General features: G+C 30.5%; 1 protein-coding gene across 2 annotated transcripts in view; it reads right to left on the bottom strand.

Moving 5' to 3' along the window:
- Positions 1-5,050: 5,050 nt before the first annotated feature.
- The window catches only part of LOC134692409 (SMC5-SMC6 complex localization factor protein 1-like), a 36,684-nt gene continuing 18,601 nt past the window's right edge, over positions 5,051-23,133 (bottom strand). For both annotated transcript variants that reach the window (XM_063552869.1, XM_063552861.1), the window contains exons 13-21: positions 21,284-21,434; positions 20,426-20,580; positions 16,761-16,831; positions 16,031-16,203; positions 13,358-13,429; positions 9,743-9,877; positions 8,905-9,024; positions 8,137-8,262; positions 5,051-7,547 (exon numbers count right to left, since the gene is read on the bottom strand). In XM_063552869.1, the coding sequence (XP_063408939.1) occupies positions 7,168-7,547; positions 8,137-8,262; positions 8,905-9,024; positions 9,743-9,877; positions 13,358-13,429; positions 16,031-16,203; positions 16,761-16,831; positions 20,426-20,580; positions 21,284-21,434 (1,383 nt within the window). In that variant the 3' untranslated portion in view covers positions 5,051-7,167. The remainder of the gene's footprint in view (positions 7,548-8,136; positions 8,263-8,904; positions 9,025-9,742; positions 9,878-13,357; positions 13,430-16,030; positions 16,204-16,760; positions 16,832-20,425; positions 20,581-21,283; positions 21,435-23,133) is intronic.

Raw genomic sequence — 23,133 nt, 5'->3', positions numbered from 1 at the left:
TGAAAAATAGACAAGAGCTCATTGAGAAAAATAGAAAATTAAAATGTTACATTTCATAAAATTGACAAAGTTCATTTAGAAAAATAGAAAATTAAAATTTTACATTTCATCTAAATATTTCAAAATTGATTAACACTAAAAATTGTTATGTTTAAACAGTAATATAAACGATAATTTCACTTAATGAATGTGCTTCCATTGATGCAAACTATGCAACTTGTAAAGATTTCACATCCAAACACATTTCATTACAAAGTTTTCACATTCAAACACCTTTCAATATAAAGTTTTCACATCTAAACACCTTTCAATATAAAGTTTTCACATCCAAACACCTTTCATTATAAAGATTTCACATCTAAATACCTTTCATTATAAATTTTTCACATCTAAACACCTTTCATTAAAAAGTTTTCACATCGAAACACCTGTCATTATAAAGATTTCACATCCAAACACTTTATGATAAAGTTTTCACATCTAAACACCTTTCATTATAAAGATTTCACATCCAAACACTTTATGATAAAGTTTTCACATCTAAACACCTTTCATTATAGATAGATAGATATAAAGTTACCATAATATTTCCTTTTCAGAAATATGAAATACATCACACACATTTAATTAAACCTTTCATAGTACATTCCCATTTTTCAATAGCTGACTTAATAAGACATATTTAAACTAATCCTAAATGACTGTATGAGGTAGTATGAAATGTATCTAAGGATAAATATTGAAGTATGGCTTTTTATACAAGAATGTCGAGGCAGCCTGAACTGCTCACCTAGCAAAACTAACCATATTTATTTTTTCATAAAGATCACTTTTTCAATATTATTTTTTTTGGCAAATGTTTTTCTCTCTCAATTAAACAGTTTTTCGATGCCATTTATTTTGTTCTACGGTGACATGGTCTCAACTTTTACAAACAATGATAAAAACAAGAGGCTCTCAAGAGCCTGAATCGCTCACCTGAATTTTTTTGGTTTAATCTCTCATCAATGATTATTTTGGCTTTTCAATTTATTTAAATGTTCTTTGAATCGTCCTATTTTCTTCAAAAGCAAAAAAAATCATTTTCTCCTATGTTCTATTTTAGCCATAGGAGCTATGTTTCTTGACATACAAGGAAATGAAATATAAAATTTATATTAGATACTCTGAAACTCTGACACTCATTTAGCCTAAGTTTGGCTGAAATTGATACAGCAGTTTCAAAGGAGAAGATTTTTTAAAGTAAGTCTACATGGTGAACAAATTTTGAAAAAAGTCTTTAAAGGGCAATAACTCCTTAAGAGGTCAATTGACAATTTTGGTCAAATTTACTTATTTGTAGATCTTACTTTGCTTAACATTTTTGCTATAAACAGTTTATCTGTATCTATAATGATATTCAAGATAATGACCAAAAACTGCAAAATTTCCTTAAAATTACCAATTAAGTGGCAGAAACCCAACAATGGGTTGTTTGATTCATCTGAAAATTTCAGGGCTGATAGATATTGACCTAATGAATATTTTTACCCATCTCAGATTTGCTCTAAATGCTTTCATTTTCAAGATATAAGCCAAAAACTGCATATGTTCTATTTTAAGTAACAGTGGCCATGTTTTTTGATGGATCAAAAATCGAAGCACACACTTTGTGCAGGATAATCTAAGTAACAATCATGCTAAGTTTCATCCAAATATGAAATAAAAACAAAAGGAGCTCAAATCAGGTCACGAATTCAATGGGTAGAAGAAGGGGAAAAAAATACTAAATTCTTTTTAGGCTTAGAAAAAGCTAGACAAACAAGAAAAACTATAACTGCACTAAGAGATAAAGAAGGAGTGATACAAACTGACTCATCCAAAATTTTACAATTAGAGACAGAATTCTATAAAGATATTTATAAAAGTACAAATCCAGATATAAAATCTATAAATGATTATATTAATGATACAAATATTGATCATAAATTAACAACACAAGAGAGTGATATTATGGAAGGAAAATTAACTATAGATGAATGTACAGATTCACTATTTAAGATGAAATTGAACAAAGCGCCTGGAATTGATGGTTTAAGCGTAGAATTTTATAGAACATTTTGGGAAGAATTAAAAGAATTCATTGTATCCACATTTAATTTTTCATATAAAAAAGGGGAGTTAACAACTTATCAGAAATTAGGAGTTATCTCTCTTATCCATAAAAAAAAATGATCCACTGAGTTTAGATAACTATAGACCAATTACTTTATTAAATATTGATACAAAATTAATAGCATATTCATTAGCTCAGCGCATTAAAAATGTCTTACCAAAAATTATCCATGAAGATCAAAATGGGTATGTTAAAAATAGATATATAGGTTATAATATTAGACAGATCCAGGATATAATTGATTATGCAGAAAAATTTAATATAGAAGGAGCATTATTATTTTTAGACTTTTCAAAAGCATTCGACTCTTTAGAATGGGATTTCATGTTCTCAGCATTAAAAAAATTTGGCTTTCAAGATTCTATGCTCAAATGGATAAAAACTATGTATACAGATATTAAAAGCTCAGTGATCAATAATGGATGGATATCTGAACCCCTCAACATTTTTCGAGGGATTAGACAAAGATGTCCGTGCAGTGCTTTAATTTTCGTTATTGCTGTCGAGATATTAGCATGTAGAATAAGACAAGACAATAATATTAAAGGATTTGAAATCAAAATAGATGGAAAACACATTCTTTAAAAATCAGTCAACTTGCAGATGACACCACACTATTTTTAAAAACAAAACAAGACATTTCAAAAGTATTAAACATGATTGAAATTTTTGGCACTTTGTCAGGGCTTAAATTAAACAGATCAAAAACAGAAGGAATTTGGTTAGGAAAACAAAAACATTGCAAAGAAAAATATGAAAATATCAACTTTACAAACAAACCAGTGAAATGTTTAGGAATTTTTTTCGGTTGTAACAAAAATGAATGCCAAAAACTAAATGCAGAAAAACAAATAGAAAAGTCTGAAAAGATCATAAAAAATTGGGAGAAAAGACATTTAACAATGATTGGTAAAATAACAGTTATCAAATCATTGATCATACCAAACATTACCTTTTTAGCGTCTGTTTCACATATTGAAAAAGAATATATTGTTAAATTTAAAAAAATTATTTATAATTTTTTATGGAAAAGCAAAAGAGAAAAGGTTAAACCAAAGTACTAAGTTTTTGTGAACTAGATGGGGGTTTAAAAATGATTAACATAGATAAATATATAGAATCTATCAAAATTGGGTGGATCAAAAGGTTAATTAATGGAGATTTAAAAAATTGGAAAATTATTCCACTTTTTTATTTTAATAAGTTTGGAAAAGATTTCCTTATCTTTCACATGAATATTGATAACACTGACTCTATTCCAGAGTTAAAGGAGCTGCCAAAATTTTATTTCAACATTGTAAAAGCATGGATAAATAATAAAAAAGTACAACAGCCAAAAAACTTTAGATCTAAACGTCAAGAAGTTATTTGGGGAAATCGTTTCTTAAAGATAAAAAATAAATGCCTTTTATTCCAAAACTGGATAAATAGTAATTTTATCTTTATTAATGACATCATTGATGAAAATGGTAATATAGAAGAAAATTTTATTTTACAAAAGCTTAAAATAAAAAGTAACTGGATGTCAGAATTTTACCAATTAAAGAAAGCTATTCCAAGAGAATGGTTAAAGATTTTAAAACAGGAAAACTCAAAGAAAACTAAAGTAAAAACGCCCTATGCAATACATATTATTGATAATTGCAATAAAAAAGAAAAATTAGAAAATGTAGATACCAGAAAAATTTATAATATATTAATTGAGAATGAAATTGAAATACCTGTTGGTTTTTATAAATGGAAGACAAAGCTTAACCTTGTATACATTAAGAGTCTTTCATGTAATATGTTAAAGTTTGTTCATTATTTTTTAAAAGATAATAAATACAAAGTGTTCCGTTGGAAATTGCTACACTTTATTTTACCTTGTAAAGTTTTATTGAAAAAGTGGAAGATATGCGATATTTCAAATTGTCATTATTGCAACACCACAGAGGATTATGATCACATGTTTCTAACATGTCACTATCTTGATAATTTCTGGAGAAAAGTAAAAACACTCTTAGAAAAACTGAATATTAATAATAATATTCTAACATTAAAAAATTTAGTTTGGGGTTATAAAATAAATGATGAACAATACTATGAAATTAATTATTTGATTACAATTATAATGTTTTGTATATACAAGGCAAACTATATGTCTGAACAGAAAACAAAATCTTTAGATGTATATACTGTATTTAAAACAGAATTCATGTACAGCTACAAAATGCAGGCAACTAGTAAACATACTAAGAATAAATGTCTACTTGATAAAGTTGTCAAATTGTTGTAATAATTTTGATGTTTGCAAATGTATAATCTAGCAAAAAATAAGAAAGAAAAAGATAAATAATTTAAAATGTCCAGATCAGGAACTGATTTCGAGAAATAATTTCACCTTTCACCGATAAGCGTGGAGATAACGGTATTGCACTCCACTTTTTTTTATCGTTAAAAAAATGGGAAAAAAATTAATTACATTCTATTTTTATCAGAATCGATACACATATATTGTAATATTTGTTTATACATACCTGTGAATTGCTTATATTAATCATAAATCATTATTAAAACTGGTATTTCCAAACCAAGAAGAGATATCAATTCAATAATAGGAAACCGATAACGGCAAGTGTGAATTATTTCCGGAAACTTTTTACTTCTAAACAAACTAGATATACATATTGATAAATTAGAATTTCATATATAATTATTTATTTTACGGTTGAAAATGAATTATATACACTATAGTCTAGATAAATTGTACTTTATCATTGTTACACAGAGAGAAATGATATTAAAATGCAGGTACTCTTCACTAGGAGGCTGGACTAGTGGAGTCAATTGTTAACAGCAAGCAATATATTGTTGAATAAAAAAAAAAAAAAAAAAAAAAAAAAAAAAGTTTCATCCAAATCCATTAAGTAGTTTCAGAGGAGAAGATTTTTCAAAGTTAGCAAATATGATGAACAAATAGTGAAAAATTGTCATTAAAGGAAAATTACCCCTTAAGGGGTCAGTTGACAATTTTGGTCATATAACTTATTTGTAGATCTTACTTTGCTGATCATTTTTGCTGTTTACAGTTTATCTGTATCTATAATAATATTCAAGATAATGACCAAAAACTGCAAAATTTCCTTGAAATTACCAATTAAGTGGCAGCAACCCAACAATGGTTTGTTTGATTCATCTGAAAATTTCAGGGCTTGTAGATCTTGACCTAATGAACATTTTTACCCCTTGTCAGATTTGCTCTAAATGCTTTGGTTTTTGAGATATAAGCCAAAAACTGCATTTGACCACTATGTTCTATTTTAAGTAACGGGGGCCATGTTTTTTGACGGATCAAAAATCGAAGCACACACTTTGTGCAGGATAATCTAAGGAACAATCATGCTAAGTTTCATCCAAATCCATTCAGTAGTTTCAGAGGAGAAGATTTTTTAAAGTTAGCAAATATGATGAACAAATTGTGAAAAATTGTCATTAAAGGACAATAACCCCTTAAGGGGTCAATTGACAATTTTGGTCATATTAACTTATTTGTAGATCTTACTTTGCTGATCATTTTTGCTGTTTACAGTTTATCATTATCTGTAATAATATTCAAGATAATGACCAAAAACTGCAAAATTTCCTTAAAATTACCAATTAAGTGGCAGCAACCCAACAATGGTTTGTTTGATTCATCTGAAAATTTCAGGGCTGATAGATCTTGAGCTAATGAACATTTTTACCCCATGTCAGATTTGCTCTAAATGCTTTCATTTTTGAGATATAAGCCAAAAACTGCATTTGACCCCTATGTTCTATTTTAAGTAACGGCGGCCATGTTTTTTGACCGATCAAAAATCAAAGCGCACACTTTGTGCAGGATACTCTAAGGAACAATCCTTTTAAGTTTCATCCAAATCCATTCAGCAGTTTCAGAGGAGAAGATGTTTGAAAAATTGTTAACGACGACAGACGATGACGACGACGACGGACGCCAAGTGATGAGAAAAGCTCACATGGCCTTTTAGGCCAGGTGAGCTAACAACAACACATATTTTCTTAACTTGTAAACAAATGAGGATGAATGGCACAAGATGATACCAAGGTATAATAAGAAATCATATCTATCAACTAAAACCACAGATACATAATATCATAATAATAAGCCCTTGGTAATCAATGATTGAGTAGTTTGATCAACATATAAAAATCAATTTAATTCATGCACTATACATAACTATTATTCTTTCCTACAAAATTATTACATTATTTATTTTATCCTGAAGAATTTCAATTTGTCTCTTCTGCTTCATTTCAAAAGGAAATGTTTGCCAAACACACACACAAACCCCTATCACATTCTTGTTGGAAAAAATCATACACTTTATCAATAAAATCTCAATGGCAGACTCTTTTAAAATATTGGATAAATGAGTATTTATGTATTCAAACACTAATTAACAAACAAATGTAAAAATAAAGAAATTATTATTGAAAATTTTTACATTTTCCTTTCTCTAAAAATAAATGCTCCTTTTTCAGATTTATGGACTATCATACTCAACCAGATTTTTAGATGAGTGGATACCTTCATACAAATATGATTTGGCAAAAGAATGAAGGCGCTAACACAGTGACAACAAAGTGGTAGCCAAATGTCTGAATAATAAGTCAAACCCATTATATCCTTAACTTTGTGTTCTGGGTTATCAAAAGTCTATGCCATATTTCAAAAGCCACCCATAAAGAGCACTGCATATCTGTTGCAATATAAAGGATTTATTTACACTGTTGGAATAGGTCAAAACAACTTTCTTTGACTTTTCACTAACCAGCAATACAACTTTCAAATTCAATATATGACTCAAGAACCTATACAGTCATTAATAAGAAATATTTGCTTGTCGTTTACACTTTAAAATATTACATAACATTCCTTGAAAAAATTGAAATAAACTATGTCAGTAATAAAATAACTGTTTTTGCTCCTCTCAATACTGTATTGGTAAACATAAAATAATGTTAAGACTTTAGCTGACATCCATGCCATTACTTTGTATACACATCAACAAAGCTAACTGCATGTCTAGTCTGTCTGTTGTGTTAGTGTCACATATCTTTCTAACATGGTACTCAAACTTCATCAAATATTTCTTCATATTACGTAATATTTTGACATCAGAGTAAATCAGTTTCTCTTTTTCATCTACAGCACTGCCAGTGTGATTTTCCTTGTCATTGTATAAAGACATGGTTGTTGTCTTTGTAGCATTTATATAGGAAGTGATGAGGAACGACACAAGTGACACATACTTCACACAGTCTTCAACAGAACAACATCTGACCTTTTGTCCTTGACCTAAGACTTGGTCATAAAGATGATTTCCGGGTATTTGTCCCTGGCTACTTTCTGAAAAAGAAAAAAAATAACAATAAGTTTTTAATAATTACAATCATTGTTTTTTGAGATATTTTATACTTTTTTTTATACTGGACCTGGAATAATACCAAGTTTGCAAAAAAATGGCACTATTTTGGTAGTTCAGATTATCAAAATATTAATCAATTATTGTTATCTAACATTTACATACATTTTTTAGTTTTGTTACTAGTCGTACCTTTCTCCTTGTAGCTTTTATAACTTTTGAAAATCAAGTAAAAAATGGGGCTATTTCCATGTACCTAGTGAAGTAGTGACTTATAAGTGTAAATTCAGGCTTTTCTCATAAAAAAAATTGTGACTGTTAACGCTTACAGATTACAGGTACTGATTAACAAATGACAGTTTTCATAAAATCCTGGGATTCTTCTCCTTACCATATAAACTTGATATATGATATCAAATTAATCAATTCTTTTAATTCCAAACCTTTTGTACCTGTCTTTGTAAGAACACTGGTAAATGTGTAAAATTAAATATTTATTTCCATCTTATCATATACGTTGACATGGAACTAATAACAAACAAGTAATGGAAATCCAGCAATTTTTCTACCTACCTTGTGAACTAGTAACGGCAGAATGATCATCTGAGTAAGACATTAATAAATCTCTCATATCATCATCTTCAGACATCTCAATAGGTGTATATCCAATCACAGTTTTCTGTTTTAAGAGAACACCACCTAAATGTTTCAATGAATATAGAATTAATACATTGTACAATGCATAGCTTAATCAACAACAAGTTTAGAAACTCACTTTAACATCTTATGGGAAATATTAAATTTCTCAAATAACCACATGTATGAAGTGTCCCCAAGATTTCCTGAAGAAACCAAAATCATAGTTTTCCCGGGTATCAACTTTCCCCATCTTGATCTGAATAAATTAAATTCTAGTTAATCTTTGTGATGATGTATTTGCTTATTTCGCAATAAAATAAAACAAGAAATTTAAATATCCGTGCAAAACAACAGGATCAACGTGAAAGGTTCACTGTAATATTGCTAAAATCAAGAAAAAAAAATACCTGAGAAAAGTGTGACAAAAACATTTGTTTTCATTCAAAATTTTGAAAAATTAAACAAACCAGCAAACAGAAAGTAGGCATTCAAAAGATCCCAAAAGTGTTACATTACATCCCTGTGATATTTGCTATCATCAGTGTAAATGTTCAAAAAACCCATTGTGGAACTTTATTTTTTAAGGTTAAATCATAAAAAGAATAACATAAGGCATACAGATTTTTCTGTTAAATAACTCCTCAGATATGTAGGATTTCCTCAAACATTTCTGACATCAACAAAAATAAAACAACTACTTGCCTGCATGCTGTAGCAGTAACTGACAAATGTCTTTCCTGCTATTTAGCACAGCATCATGTAATGGTGTAATCCCTTCATCATTCCCAATGAGCAAGTCAGCCTTCTTACACCTGGGACCACCTGTAAAAAATAAAAATGTCAGCATGGAACAAATTAATCATTAAAAATCTTAAAATAGTGAAGCCATCTTGATTTTCCAGGGTGAACAAATCTTCATAACTCTCGATGCCAAGGGAAATGAATGTTTTATTCCACTACCTACGTTTTATGCCTATTATCTGAATAAATGCTATTAATTTACATACATTTGTTTTCTTATCCGCTTGTCACAAGTTCTATAAAAATAACTAAACACGACATAAACATTGATGAACAGTACCGATCAAAATTAAATTATTAGTCTTATTTTAAAAGCTTTAACTAGTTTAAACATGGTAATGACTTTACTTACATTAATTAAAAACAAACACCTTCAAAACGGTATCATATAACCGTAGGTAACGTCATACGACAAGGTCCTGATCTTCAGAGGGGAATGTGATGTTCAGAGGGGAATATGATGCCCAGAGAGGAATATGATGTTCAGAGGGGGGAATATGATGTTCAGAAGGGGGAATATGATGTTCAGAGGGGGGAATATGATGTTCAGAGGGGAATATAATGTTCAGAGGGGAATATAATGTTCAGAGGGGAATATGATACTCAGAGGGGAATATGAAGTTTTGTTCAATGACATGTGGCCTCAACCAATCAAATATTGATTAAACTATCTATATGAATAAACAGTGGAATAATGTTTGTTGTTTCCTGTAACAATATTTTTTAGTAAAACAATTACCTGTACTAAAGTAATGATCTACTGTTTTAGCTGGTACAAAATGTAATAATTCTTCAACACACTGAACTCTACCATGATTACAGGCTTCATGCATAGGTGTCCATCCTGCATTGTCCTGAACATTTACATCTACACCTAAAAGAATAAAGTTGTAATTGTTTTTTTTAATTCATCCCAAACTGAAAAAAAACAAATAATGAAAAATGATTTTTTTTCTATGTAGACAGATGTGAAAGGAGACTTTCAAGCCTAATTAAAAAGTCATTAAATAATCCAAATTTCATAACTATATTCTGAAGTATCTTGATTGCTTTAGTAAATCAGCATTCACTGTGTACATTCATCATTCTATATCAAGTATGACAGGGTGTTTTACTCCCTTTTAGGTCAATGCAAATATGACAAAGTACATTCATTTTAACATGTGATAAATGTGTCAAGTACTGACTGAAGATAAATGGTTTACCCTGCCAAAGGCATATATGTTTTCAACTAACATATGGGAAAAATTATATCCCTAATGCCCATTGAAATGAGGAACTCAAAGGTCACGTGTAAACGAAAAATCTCTGTGTCGTGATATTTGACACATTTCTATATTAAACAAATGACTGAGCTGAACCATTTGTGTTAATTTAGAAAGTAGGGGAACACAGAATAAATGTGTAAAACTATGGAACTATTAAATGTGTTCAAATAATTAAATTTTCAAACCACTTATTGTGTTAAAAATGGGATTTTTGACCATGAGGAGCCGCATCGCAAAAGGATTATCAGGGTTTGCTAATTTACGGAAAAATGAATCACACTTTGTACCCCAAAAATTTAACCACATATGTAAAAATTTGTAAGGGTTCCGCGGAACCCAGTGTCTCGCCTACTTTTGCTGTAAATCGCAGGCTCAACAAAAAATGAGGAAAAAAATCGATAAAAAAAATCCTCTTGATACTATCTTTTGATTGTAAGAAGCTTCTGTCCAAGTTTGGTAAAAATCTAGGATAGTTAATGAATCTAATTAATGTTTTGAAAACTTAAACTGCCGACTGTATGTAATGTTAACTGGAAGAAAGTCTAAGTCCATTTAAAAGTAAAATACAGAAAAAATGGAGTTATCTTTTTACAATATTTACTTCTGGATACTATCTTATGGTCATAAATAAGCTTCTGTCCAAGTTTGGTACAAACCCAGGATAGTTTAAGAAAGTTATTAAAATTTTAAAAACTTTAACCACAGAGTGAATGTAATGTTTCCCCGCAGAAAAACTAAGTCCATTTAAAAGTAAAATACAGAAAAAATGGATTTATTTTTTTACAAAATTTACTTCTGGATACTATCTTATGATCATAAACAAGCTTCTGTCAAAATTTGGTTCAAACCAAGGATAGTTTAAGAAAGTTATTAAAATTCTAAAAACTTTAACCACAGAGTGAATGTAATGTTTCCCCGCAGAAAAAACTAAGTCCATTTATAAGTAAAATACGGAAAAAATGGAATTTTATTTTTACAAAATTTACTTCTGGATACTATCTTATGATCATAAACAAGCTTCTGTCCAAGTTTGGTAGAAATCCAGTATAGTTAAAGAAAGTTATTAAAATTTCAAAAACTTTAACCACAGAGTGAATATTTGTGGACGCCGCCGACGACTCCGCCGACGCTGACGGAAAGTAGGATCGCTTAGTCTCGCTTTTTCGACTAAAGTCAAAGGCTCGACAAAAATGTCCCAGCTTCGAAACAAGCCATCATACATATACAAGTTTACGATATGGGCTGAGCAACAGAAGAAAATGTTACCGTCTATGGAGAAACTATTGCGCATATTGCCCCATATGAATCATTTTAATCAATCTCTGAAATAGTGTCAGATTTCAACCAAGGGGTTTACCTTTAATAAAGCATTTATTAGGTCTTTCCACTTTTCGTGGAAAGACCTAATGTTTTTCTTCTGATTTTTTTTTTTTTTTTTTTCTTCTGCCGTCTGAGATGCTTTTTTGTTTTACAACATACCGAATGGATGTTTGGCCAATGATGTTGTTCAGTGATGGAGGTTTCAAAACTCACCCTGTGTGACCGAACACTTATTCTTATAGGAGTTATCTCCCCGCGTCCCCTTTTTCTTGTTATTGCTATATCTCTAAAACTGTAAAAGATTATTACAAACTGTTTTCACCAAATTGTTCGTCTACTCTTAAGAATGATTTGTTTTATTTTGACTGAGGTGATCAAAAGACATCTGATGGGAGTTATTTCCCTTTGAAAATTTATAATAAACGAAATGTTGGGTTAATTCATACGGTATAAGTTGTAGAGGCCTACAGTCTTTTGATATGAAGTCCTTGGTCCATATAAAGGAAATTGAGGTCAAGGTCAAAGGTCAAGGTCATGATATAAATTTCGAATTTTGCTAGTTATCGTTATTCAAAAGAGACTCTGACAGTTAATGATATGATGTTTGCAAAATCACTGTTTACAATAAGGCGCAACTTCAAATTATTCAGTCGAAGTGTTTTGGTTAACCCTTATAGGAGCTTTCTCCCCTTATGTATTTGAAATCATTATTTCTCTACAACCATACAAGTGATTGACCTTGGACCTTTTCATTTGAGTTCACTGAACCATGACCTTGAAATTGAGGTCAAGGTCAAAGGTCAAGGTCATGATATAAACTTTGAATTTTGCTTATCATTATTCAAAAGAAACTGTAACAGTTAATGATACGATGTGTTTGCCAAATTACTGTTTACAACAAGGGGAAACTTCAACCCATTTACGTCGAAGTGTTTTGGTCAACCTTTTTAGGAGTTTTCTCCCCTTTTGTATTTGAAATCGGTATTTCTCTACAACCATACAAGTGATTGACCTTGGACCTTCTAATTTGAGTTCACTGACCCATGACCTCAAGATATAAATTTTGAATTTTGCTTGTTATCGTTATTCAAAAGAAACTGTAACAGTTAATGATACGATGTGTTTGCCAAATTACTGTTTACAACAAGGGGCAACTTCAACCCATTTAAGTCGAAGTGTTTGGGTCAACCCTTTTAGGAGTTTCCTCCCCTTTTGTATTTGAAATCGATATTTCTCTACAACCATACAAGTGATTGACCTGGGGTCTTTTGATTTGAGATCACTGATATATGACCTTGAAATTGAGGTCAAGGTCAAAGTTCAAATTGACGTTCTAGATTTTGACCTTTGCTTTAAAAAAAATTTGTTCATTATAAAACAATTAAGTCGTCTGCATATACCTATCAATCTTATTTTTCTATATCAGTTGAGGTACCAAATTACATCAACAAGGAGTGACCCTTTCTAACATCTTTTTCTAAATTTCATTTTAATTATCGAGGTGGAAAGACCTTCAATTGTTCTCTGAAGAATTGGTTTTTAATTTATAATCTGTATTTTGAATTTGAATTTCTTGTGCTTTTATAAAAACAGGCATTCAAGTCAATCCCTAGTTAAATCAAGGGCAAGGGATTTCATCACACAACACATGAAATGATTGATTCATAATGATCACTTCAAACTTTGTTCACTTATCTAAATATGTACAGCCATTGTATATGAAGTTTTAGATATACACTTGATAATTCTCATTAAGAAATATTTACCTGGAATTTTCAACAGCTGTTTCAACTTGAGTACATCATTCTTTATACAGGCAGCATGTAATGGAGTTTCTCCTGAAATTACATGATTAACAATTCATATGATGCAAACAGACATACTGAGAAAAATATCTTTGAACTATAAGAGAACTAGATGCCATTGAGATGGAAGCCATCTCTGTGGGCCCCGCTGTCAATAACGTGGGATAAATAAGTTGTATGGATAATCTGATATGAAGCATTATTTGAAGTTATTACATAGTCTCATGTTATTGTTTGTCAGGTATAAAGTATGGAATAATAACAGCTGTCCTCTATGGCAAGCCAAAGTGGACAAAAAGAGCTATTTTCTAATATTAAAAAATGATTTTCTAATATTAAGAAATGATTTTCTAATATTAAAAAATCATTTTCTAATATTAGAAAATCATTTTCTAATATTAGAAAATCATTTTTTAATATTAGAAAATCATTTTCTAATATTAGAAAATCATTTTTTAATATTAGAAAATCATTTTCTAATGTTAAAAAATAAGGTACTTTTTAATATAAGAAAATGATTTTTTAATATTAAAAAATCATTTCTTAATATTAGAAAATCCTTTTTTAATATTAGAAAATCCTTTTTTAATATTAGAAAATCATTTTTTAATATTAGAAAATCATTTTTTAATATTAGAAAACCATTTTTTAATATTAGAAAATCATTTTCTAATATTAAAAAGTACCTTATTTTTTAATATTAGAAAATCATTTTCTAATATTAAAAAATGATTTTCTAATATTAGAAAATGATTATTTCTAATATTAGAAAATGATTTTTTAATATTAGAAAATGATTTATTAATATTAGAAAATGAATTTCTAATATAAGAAATTACTTTTGATTTTCTAATATTAGAAAATGAATTTCTAATATTAAAAAATGATTTTCTAATATTGGAAAATGATTTTCTAATATTAAAAAATGAATTTCTAATATTAAAAAATGAATTTCTAATATTAAAAAATCATTTATTAATATAAGAAAATGAATTTATAATATAAGAAATTACTTTTGATTTTCTAATATTAGAAAATGAATTTCTAATATTAAAAAAGGATTTCCTAATATTAGAAAATGATTTTCTAATATTAGAAAATGATTTTCTAATATTAGAAAATGATTTTCTAATATTAAAAAAGGATTTTCTAATATTAAGAAATGATTTTTTAATATTAAAAAAGCATTTTCTAATATTAAGAAATCATTTTCTAATATTAGAAAATCATTTTCTAATATTAATAAATAGACTTTTTCTTTTTTAATATTAGAAAATGATTTTCTAATATTAGAAAATAGCTCTTTTTGTCCACTTTGGCTTGCCATAGTCCTCTCAAAATATAGCGTGGATCAAATTTGTTAGCCATGGACAGACCAACAAACAGACAGAGCTTTGACCTAGGAAGTTGTAAATACATCATGACACACCCTCTGGTGTTGGTTAAAATGGATGTCAAGTATAATATTTGAAATCATAACGGTTCTCAAGATATAGAGCGGACACGATCTTCACCACAGGACACGGGGTTGTCAACTGAAACCAAAGGTTTTTTTTACTTGACCTTTGACCTAGGAAGTTGTACATACATCATGACACTCCCTCTGGTGGTGGTTAAAATGGATGTCAAGTATAAACTTTGAAATCATAACGGTTATCTAGATATGGAGCGGACAGGATCTTCACCACAGGACATGGGGTTGTCAACTGAAACCAAAGTTTTTGACCTTGACCTTTGACCTAGGAAGTTGTACATACATCATGACACACCCTCTGGTGTTGGTTAATAAACATGTTAAGTATTAAGTATAAAATCATAATGGTTATCTAGATATGGAGCGAACACGATCTTCACCACAGGACACAGGGTTGTCAACTGAAACCAAAGTTTTTGACCTTGACCTTTGACCTAGGAAGTTGTACATACATCATGACACACCCTCTGGTGTTGGTTAAAATGGGTGTCAAGTATAAACTTTGAAATCATAATGGTTCTCAAGATATAGAGCGGACAGGATCTTCACCACAGGACACAGGGTTGTCAACTGAAACCAGTTTATTTACCTTGACCTTTGACCTAGGAAGTTGTACATACATCATGACACGCCCTCTGGTGGTGGTTAATAAACATGTAAAGTATAAAGTATGAAATCATAATGGTTCTCTAGATATGGAGCGGACACAAAGTAGTGTTACGGACAGACAGATGGATCACTATAGGGCGACCCGCCTAAAGGCAGGGCCATAATAAACAAGAGTGTACATGCTGAAATGTCTTACCTGCTTTACTATCCAGGATTGATTTAAGGTTGAAAGTCTTAGAAATCAAAATTAAGATTTTACTACAAGTTATCATATAAACTTTTTTAACATAAGTAACCTTCTGCTTTTCTGAAACATGAAGCTTTATACATATAGTTCAAAATGCTGCCAGTTAGTTATCTTTATATCTTGAGACAAATATCAAAGGTCAAAGGAGAAACAAAATTTTATATGACACTGCATTGATATGATCTGAAGGATTCAGTAGACTGATTATAATAACAGATATCTGAAAATCTTTGGTAAATTGCCTTTTCATAAGGAAAGAAATCTTTAATCATATCTGATTTACATATAACATATATATTGGTACCTTTGAAATTCTTTTTATTTATATTCTTCATGAGTCTATTTGTTCTCCTTTCAGGTGTATTACTTGTTGATGATGCTGGTGATAATGGAACTACTTTTTGTGGAGTTGACAGTAGTGACATTCTCTGTGACATTGATGGAGACTGAGGTGTAGAAGGTCGAGATGTAGTAATTCTACAAGCATAATAAATTCAATTGTATAAAAATGTTTAAAGAACACAATATAAATCATTTACATTTAGAAAAGGTTTTCCAGATCAGTTTATTCCTATTTAGTTATGTTCACACAATGCTTTAGGCATAGATTTGTCAAAGATGGCGAAGTGATAGGCCTTTATAAAATGTTTTATTGATGTTTTTATTTATCTGATTCAATCTGAAAACATCTTCTTCAAGATCATAAGTAAATGTATGCAACAAGAATAACTTGACATAAATTGTTTTATGGAAAGCCAGGGAATATTACCTCAACATTGTTCTAAAACAAAAAACACAAGTTAATGATATATGACATGTATGAGTAAAATTGTCTAGTGTTGGAACAACATTGATATGATAAAAAGCAGTATGCAGGAAAACATCATTTTGATCAGACTTTCTGATTTTCTTTTTTTTAATACTGAATCCGCAAACACAGTCTTTTATTTGACCAAGCCAGAAATTGAACCCATCACATCCCACAATCAAGGTGGCCACCCCAACAATCTCACCATGATATGTTATAAACCTACCTTTTCTTGTGTGGACTTCTGATTACAGGTTGAGAATTTATATGTGGCAATAAATAAAAATATTTTGATACCTGCAAAATAAAGTTTAGCATTAAGAACTTTCAAGGCATAGCAAATGTAATTTAAATCTATGACAATCAATATTTTGTTTTTAGTTTCACAATCTGTAAGAAAAATATGCACACTTAAATGTTTATATTCTTCACTCAAATAATTTAGCTCGGAAACATAATGAGTTGAGCAGATAAAATGCATTATTTATGTAGTTATAAAAATTTCAACATCTTTTAATTCTGTTAAAATTCACTTAAATATGGAAAACCCTGATAAATTGCATTTCTTTTAAGTACTTATTTAATAAAATGAAAAATGTATGAAATATTTAGCATACATACAGCAAAATTAAAAGTTTTAACTAGAAAGAAACTTTTTGTAAATTCTAAAGTAATCCAAGAAAATCAATATCTTGACCACATGCACACATTCAGTCTTGAATGAACATTCTGCAAAATAAAACTCCTCTTACTTGGAAACTATGGATGGAGTTGAACAGTGAACTTATATTTATGATAGAAAATTAACAATTAACTAAAATTAAATGGGGAAATATCCAACAATATATAACAATAGAATTACTAACAGATAACCTAGCTATGGTAGCAAGAACTCTATCAAAAGGTAATCATATAGTAGTTCTTTAAAAAGAACTCTGACAAAATATAATTGAATATAAGTACTTACTATACCTTTAAGTGATATTCTATCTTTGGGTAGTCCTTCTACAAGAAGTCCTTACATACATTGAGAAGAGTACTTACTATATCTTTAAGTGATATTCTATCTTTGGGCAGTCCTTCTACAAGAAGTCATTACATACACAGAGATGAGAACTTACCATATCTTTAAGTGATATCCTATCTTTGGGTAGTCCTTCTACAAGAAGTCATTACATACACAGAGAAGAGTACTTACTATATCTTTATGTGATATTCTATCTTTGGGTAGTCCTTCTACAAGAAGTCATTACATACACCGAGAAGAGTACTTACTATATCTTTAAGTGATATTCTATCTTTGGGTAGTCCTTCTACAAGAAGTCATTACATACACTGAGAAGAGTACTTACTATATCTTTATGTGATATTCTATCTTTGGGTAGTCCTTCTACAAGAAGTCATTACATACACTGAGAAGAGTACTTACTATATCTTTAAGTGATATTCTATCTTTGGGTAGTCCTTCTACAAGAAGTCATTACATACACCGAGAAGAGTACTTACTATATCTTTAAGTGATATTCTATCTTTGGGTAGTCCTTCTACAAGAAGTCATTACATACACAGAGAAGAGTACTTACTATATCTTTAAGTGATATTCTATCTTTGGGTAGTCCTTCTACAAGAAGTCATTACATACACTGAGAAGAGTACTTACTATATCTTTATGTGATATTCTATCTTTGGGTAGTCCTTCTACAAGAAGTCATTACATACACTGAGAAGAGTACTTACTATATCTTTATGTGATATTCTATCTTTGGGTAGTCCTTCTACAAGAATTCATTACATACACTGAGAAGAGTACTTACTATATCTTTAAGTGATATTCTATCTTTGGGTAGTCCTTCTACAAGAAGTCATTACATACACAGAGAAGAGTACTTACTATATCTTTAAGTGATATTCTATCTTTGGGTAGTCCTTCTACAAGAATTCATTACATACACAGAGAAGAGTACTTACTATATCTTTAAGTGATATTCTATCTTTGGGTAGTCCTTCTACAAGAAGTCATTACATACACTGAGAAGAGTACTTACTATATCTTTAAGTGATATTCTATCTTTGGGTAGTCCTTCTACAAGAATTCATTACATACACAGAGAAGAGTACTTACTATATCTTTAAGTGATATTCTATCTTTGGGTAGTCCTTCTACAAGAAGTCATTACATACACAGAGAAGAGTACTTACTATATCTTTAAGTGATATTCTATCTTTGGGTAGTCCTTCTACAAGAATTCATTACATACACTGAGAAGAGTACTTACTATATCTTTAAGTGATATTCTATCTTTGGGTAGTCCTTCTACAAGAATTCATTACATACACAGAGAAGAGTACTTACTATATCTTTAAGTGATATTCTATCTTTGGGTAGTCCTTCTACAAGAATTCATTACATACACAGAGAAGAGTACTTACTATATCTTTAAGTGATATTCTATCTTTGGGAAGTCCTTCTACAAGAAGTCATTACATACACTGAGAAGAGTACTTACTATACCTTTAAGTGATATTCTATCTTTGGGTAGTCCTTCTACAAGAAGTCATTACATACACCGAGAAGAGTACTTACTATATCTTTAAGTGATATTCTATCTTTGGGTAGTCCTTCTACAAGAATTCATTACATACACTGAGAAGAGTACTTACTATATCTTTATGTGATATTCTATCTTTGGGTAGTCCTTCTACAAGAAGTCATTACATACACTGAGAAGAGTACTTACTATATCTTTAAGTGATATTCTATCTTTGGGTAGTCCTTCTACAAGAAGTCATTACATACACAGAGAAGAGTACTTACTATATCTTTAAGTGATATTCTATCTTTGGGTAGTCCTTCTACAAGAAGTCATTACATACACAGAGAAGAGTACTTACTATATCTTTAAGTGATATTCTATCTTTGGGTAGTCCTTCTACAAGAATTCATTACATACACTGAGAAGAGTACTTACTATATCTTTAAGTGATATTCTATCTTTGGGTAGTCCTTCTACAAGAATTCATTACATACACAGAGAAGAGTACTTACTATATCTTTAAGTGATATTCTATCTTTGGGTAGTCCTTCTACAAGAAGTCATTACATACACAGAGAAGAGTACTTACTATATCTTTAAGTGATATTCTATCTTTGGGTAGTCCTTCTACAAGAATTCATTACATACACTGAGAAGAGTACTTACTATATCTTTAAGTGATATTCTATCTTTGGGTAGTCCTTCTACAAGAATTCATTACATACACAGAGAAGAGTACTTACTATATCTTTAAGTGATATTCTATCTTTGGGTAGTCCTTCTACAAGAAGTCATTACATACACAGAGAAGAGTACTTACTATATCTTTAAGTGATATTCTATCTTTGGGTAGTCCTTCTACAAGAATCCATTACATACACTGAGAAGAGTACTTACTATATCTTTAAGTGATATCCTATCTTGGGTAGTCTTCTACAAGAAGTCATTACATACACAGAGAAGAGTACTTACTATATCTTTAAGTGATATTCTATCTTTGGGTAGTCCTTCTACAAGAAGTCATTACATACACCGAGAAGAGTACTTACTATATCTTTAAGTGATATTCTATCTTTGGGTAGTCCTTCTACAAGAATTCATTACATACACTGAGAAGAGTACTTACTATATCTTTAAGTGATATTCTATCCTTGGGTAGTCCTTCTACAAGAAGTCATTACATACACTGAGAAGAGTACTTACTATATCTTTAAGTGATATTCTATCCTTGGGTAGTCCTTCTACAAGAAGTCATTACATACACAGAGAAGAGTACTTACTATATCTTTAAGTGATATTCTATCTTTGGGTAGTCCTTCTACAAGAAGTCATTACATACACCAAGAAGAGTACTTACTATATCTTTAAGTGATATTCTATCTTTGGGTAGTCCTTCTACAAGAAGATAATCGTCATACTCTGCCAATAAATAAGTACAAACACCAAGACAAAACCAGGAGGGTTGTAAAGTCATCAGTACTTCCTTCAACAAACATTCATCTAAGCTGTTATCTGAAAATTAACAATCTATAGTATTAAAACAACTACAAACTTAACTAAATAATTATTCAAAGAGGTTTTCAGATAAAGTTCCCAAATTGTGACTTTCAAACCTTTTACATGACAAGAAAAGAGGTCATATTTTTCAGGTATGAAAGCTTTTTCACCCCATTAATTTATGTAAGGGCTATTCCAGAAAAAAATGTAGGGGAGGGGGTTGGGTGGAAGGCACATTGTATTAATAATACATGGGTGATTGGTATCAGAGCAACTTTTCACACTATAATGCACTATAATTCTCAATTACAATTGTCTGGGTGACGGGTGCTGACAAAAACTGCCTTCCATCCCCCCATACATTTTTTCCTGGAATAGCCCTAATCTTAAGGAACCATGATCACCAAAACCTTGTGTCACAAAACTCTCTACTGTTAAGTGTGAAGATATTTTTAGACATTGACTGGATGCAACACAATCTACTTATTTTTTCCAATGTTTTCATCATTGGAATTTATCATACCCTTCTTTGCATTGAAAAGTTAAAATTACAGGTAAGCCGTGTATGTCTGTAACAGCAAATGTTTATAAAGCAATAAAATCTTGTTGGCTCCTTGATATACCAAATGTAATAACTAAATGCTTGATCTAGACTTCAAATTATGTGTTAGATTATATAAGCTGTTAGGTAAAATATCCTTTAACACAAAATACTTACTTATAACTTTTGTAACTTCATGTAGAAATATGGAAACTGTTTTACCAAATATAGCTGTACCGACATTCTGTTGTGACATGTTGTTTTCAACAAGGTAACACAGATTCATTGCCATACTAAATATACTCAATAACAACTTCAGTAAGTCAGACTGAAAAAAAGAAAGTAATCAAACATAGATAATATCAAGCCTGACTTGCATTATCAAATATATACCAATGTTTAGTGAACCATGAAATATGGGGGAAAAAAAACTAATTTGGCATACATATTGAACAGTTCACTTCAGAATGAATATGTTTGCAAAGTTTTTAATTGATGATTTTGAACTGATAAAGGACAGACAAACCCATAGACCAAGAAATATAATCCCCCTTGTAGGCAGGCATCAAAACAGGCACATACATACCGAATAAGGCAGGATCCCCACCATCCCCCTAACCTGGGACAATGCTTATTACCACACAACACAAAATAAAATTTTAAATTTGGTAGCGTCACTTTGACCGTTTATGAGAAATCGTGTCCCTATAAAAACATAGAGTACCAATGATACAAATGTAAACACAGAGCCTTAATTAAGATAGGAAAAATGTTAAATCTGTTGTTACCGTTCTTCAACTTCAGTTTGCCTTAACCAAATATTTTGAAACTTATACATAATGCTTATGGTCACAAATCGGTCAAAATAATGTGAATCCTGCATCTATATGTGGAAGTTAACTGATGTTTTTTCACAAGCAGGGGCATCTGTGGCCCATTGACATATTTTACATTTATTTAAGTAAACAGCTTATTTACTTCCATTAAATTCTACTTCTAAAATTAATTTACATATTTTTTCAGTATCTCGGTGCAGTTGGTAACAGACAACGATATTTCAAGTTACATGTGACCAGCATAAAAATTTGAAAGTGTTTCACTAGATTGAACTCTCTGTCGAAGTGTACTTTAAAGGTTCTTTGCATTGAGTTCAGTTTATTGATATGCGTATACCTTCTGTGTGAATTTTTACATGTCTGCATGTCCATGAAATGAAATGAAATCCAAGGTAAAATGATTAAAACATTTTGCATTATCTATCACAGCTGGCAGCACATGATGCTACTAAAGCAGTAAATGTTCTCTCTAATGGGGGTCTCGTTGGGGGTTCTGATCCCGGATCCCGCTAACTGTTTTGTCAGATTCCCGTATCCAACTCACACTATGTACGTAAGCAATTCTCATCTTTGTAAATTCCCGTGTCCTGCTAGACTTCAATTCCCGTTTTCACGGCACAATAATTAGACTTTCACGTGTAACGCTTACAAAAAGTCAGCAATCCTGCGTCACTCTTAGACCCCAATGCGACCCACTCAAATTTTTCACGGAAATTAAAGGATTTAGTTTTCATTTGAACCCAACATTCTTAAAAATTGAGAATGAAAATGTGGAATGTGTAAAACAGACAGTAACATGACAAAAGAGCAGAAAGCAGTCGAAGGCCACAAATGGGTCTTCAACAAAGCGTGAAAATCCCTCGACCAGAGGCCCCTAAACAAAGTGTATACTAGTAATGTAATTCAGTGGTTGTCGTTTGTTTATGTGTTACATATTTGTTTTTCGTTCATTTTTTTACATAAAAAAGGCCGTTAGTTTTCTCGTTTGAATTGTTCTACATTGTCTTATCGGGGCCTTTTATAGCTGACTATGCGGTATGGGCTTTGCTCATTGTTGAAGGCCGCACGGTGACCTGTAGTTGTTAATGCCTGTGTCATTTTGGTCTTTTGTGGATAGTTGTTTCATTGGCAATCATACCACATCTTCTTTATTATATAATCGTGCTACACAAAACTAAAAAATATATATCT

Source organism: Mytilus trossulus, chromosome 1 (assembly GCF_036588685.1).
Source record: "Mytilus trossulus isolate FHL-02 chromosome 1, PNRI_Mtr1.1.1.hap1, whole genome shotgun sequence".
Taxonomy (NCBI): Eukaryota; Metazoa; Mollusca; class Bivalvia; order Mytilida; family Mytilidae; genus Mytilus; species Mytilus trossulus.
The sequence above is the reverse complement of the archived record's forward strand: the minus strand, read 5'-3'. Positions and strand labels throughout refer to the sequence as shown.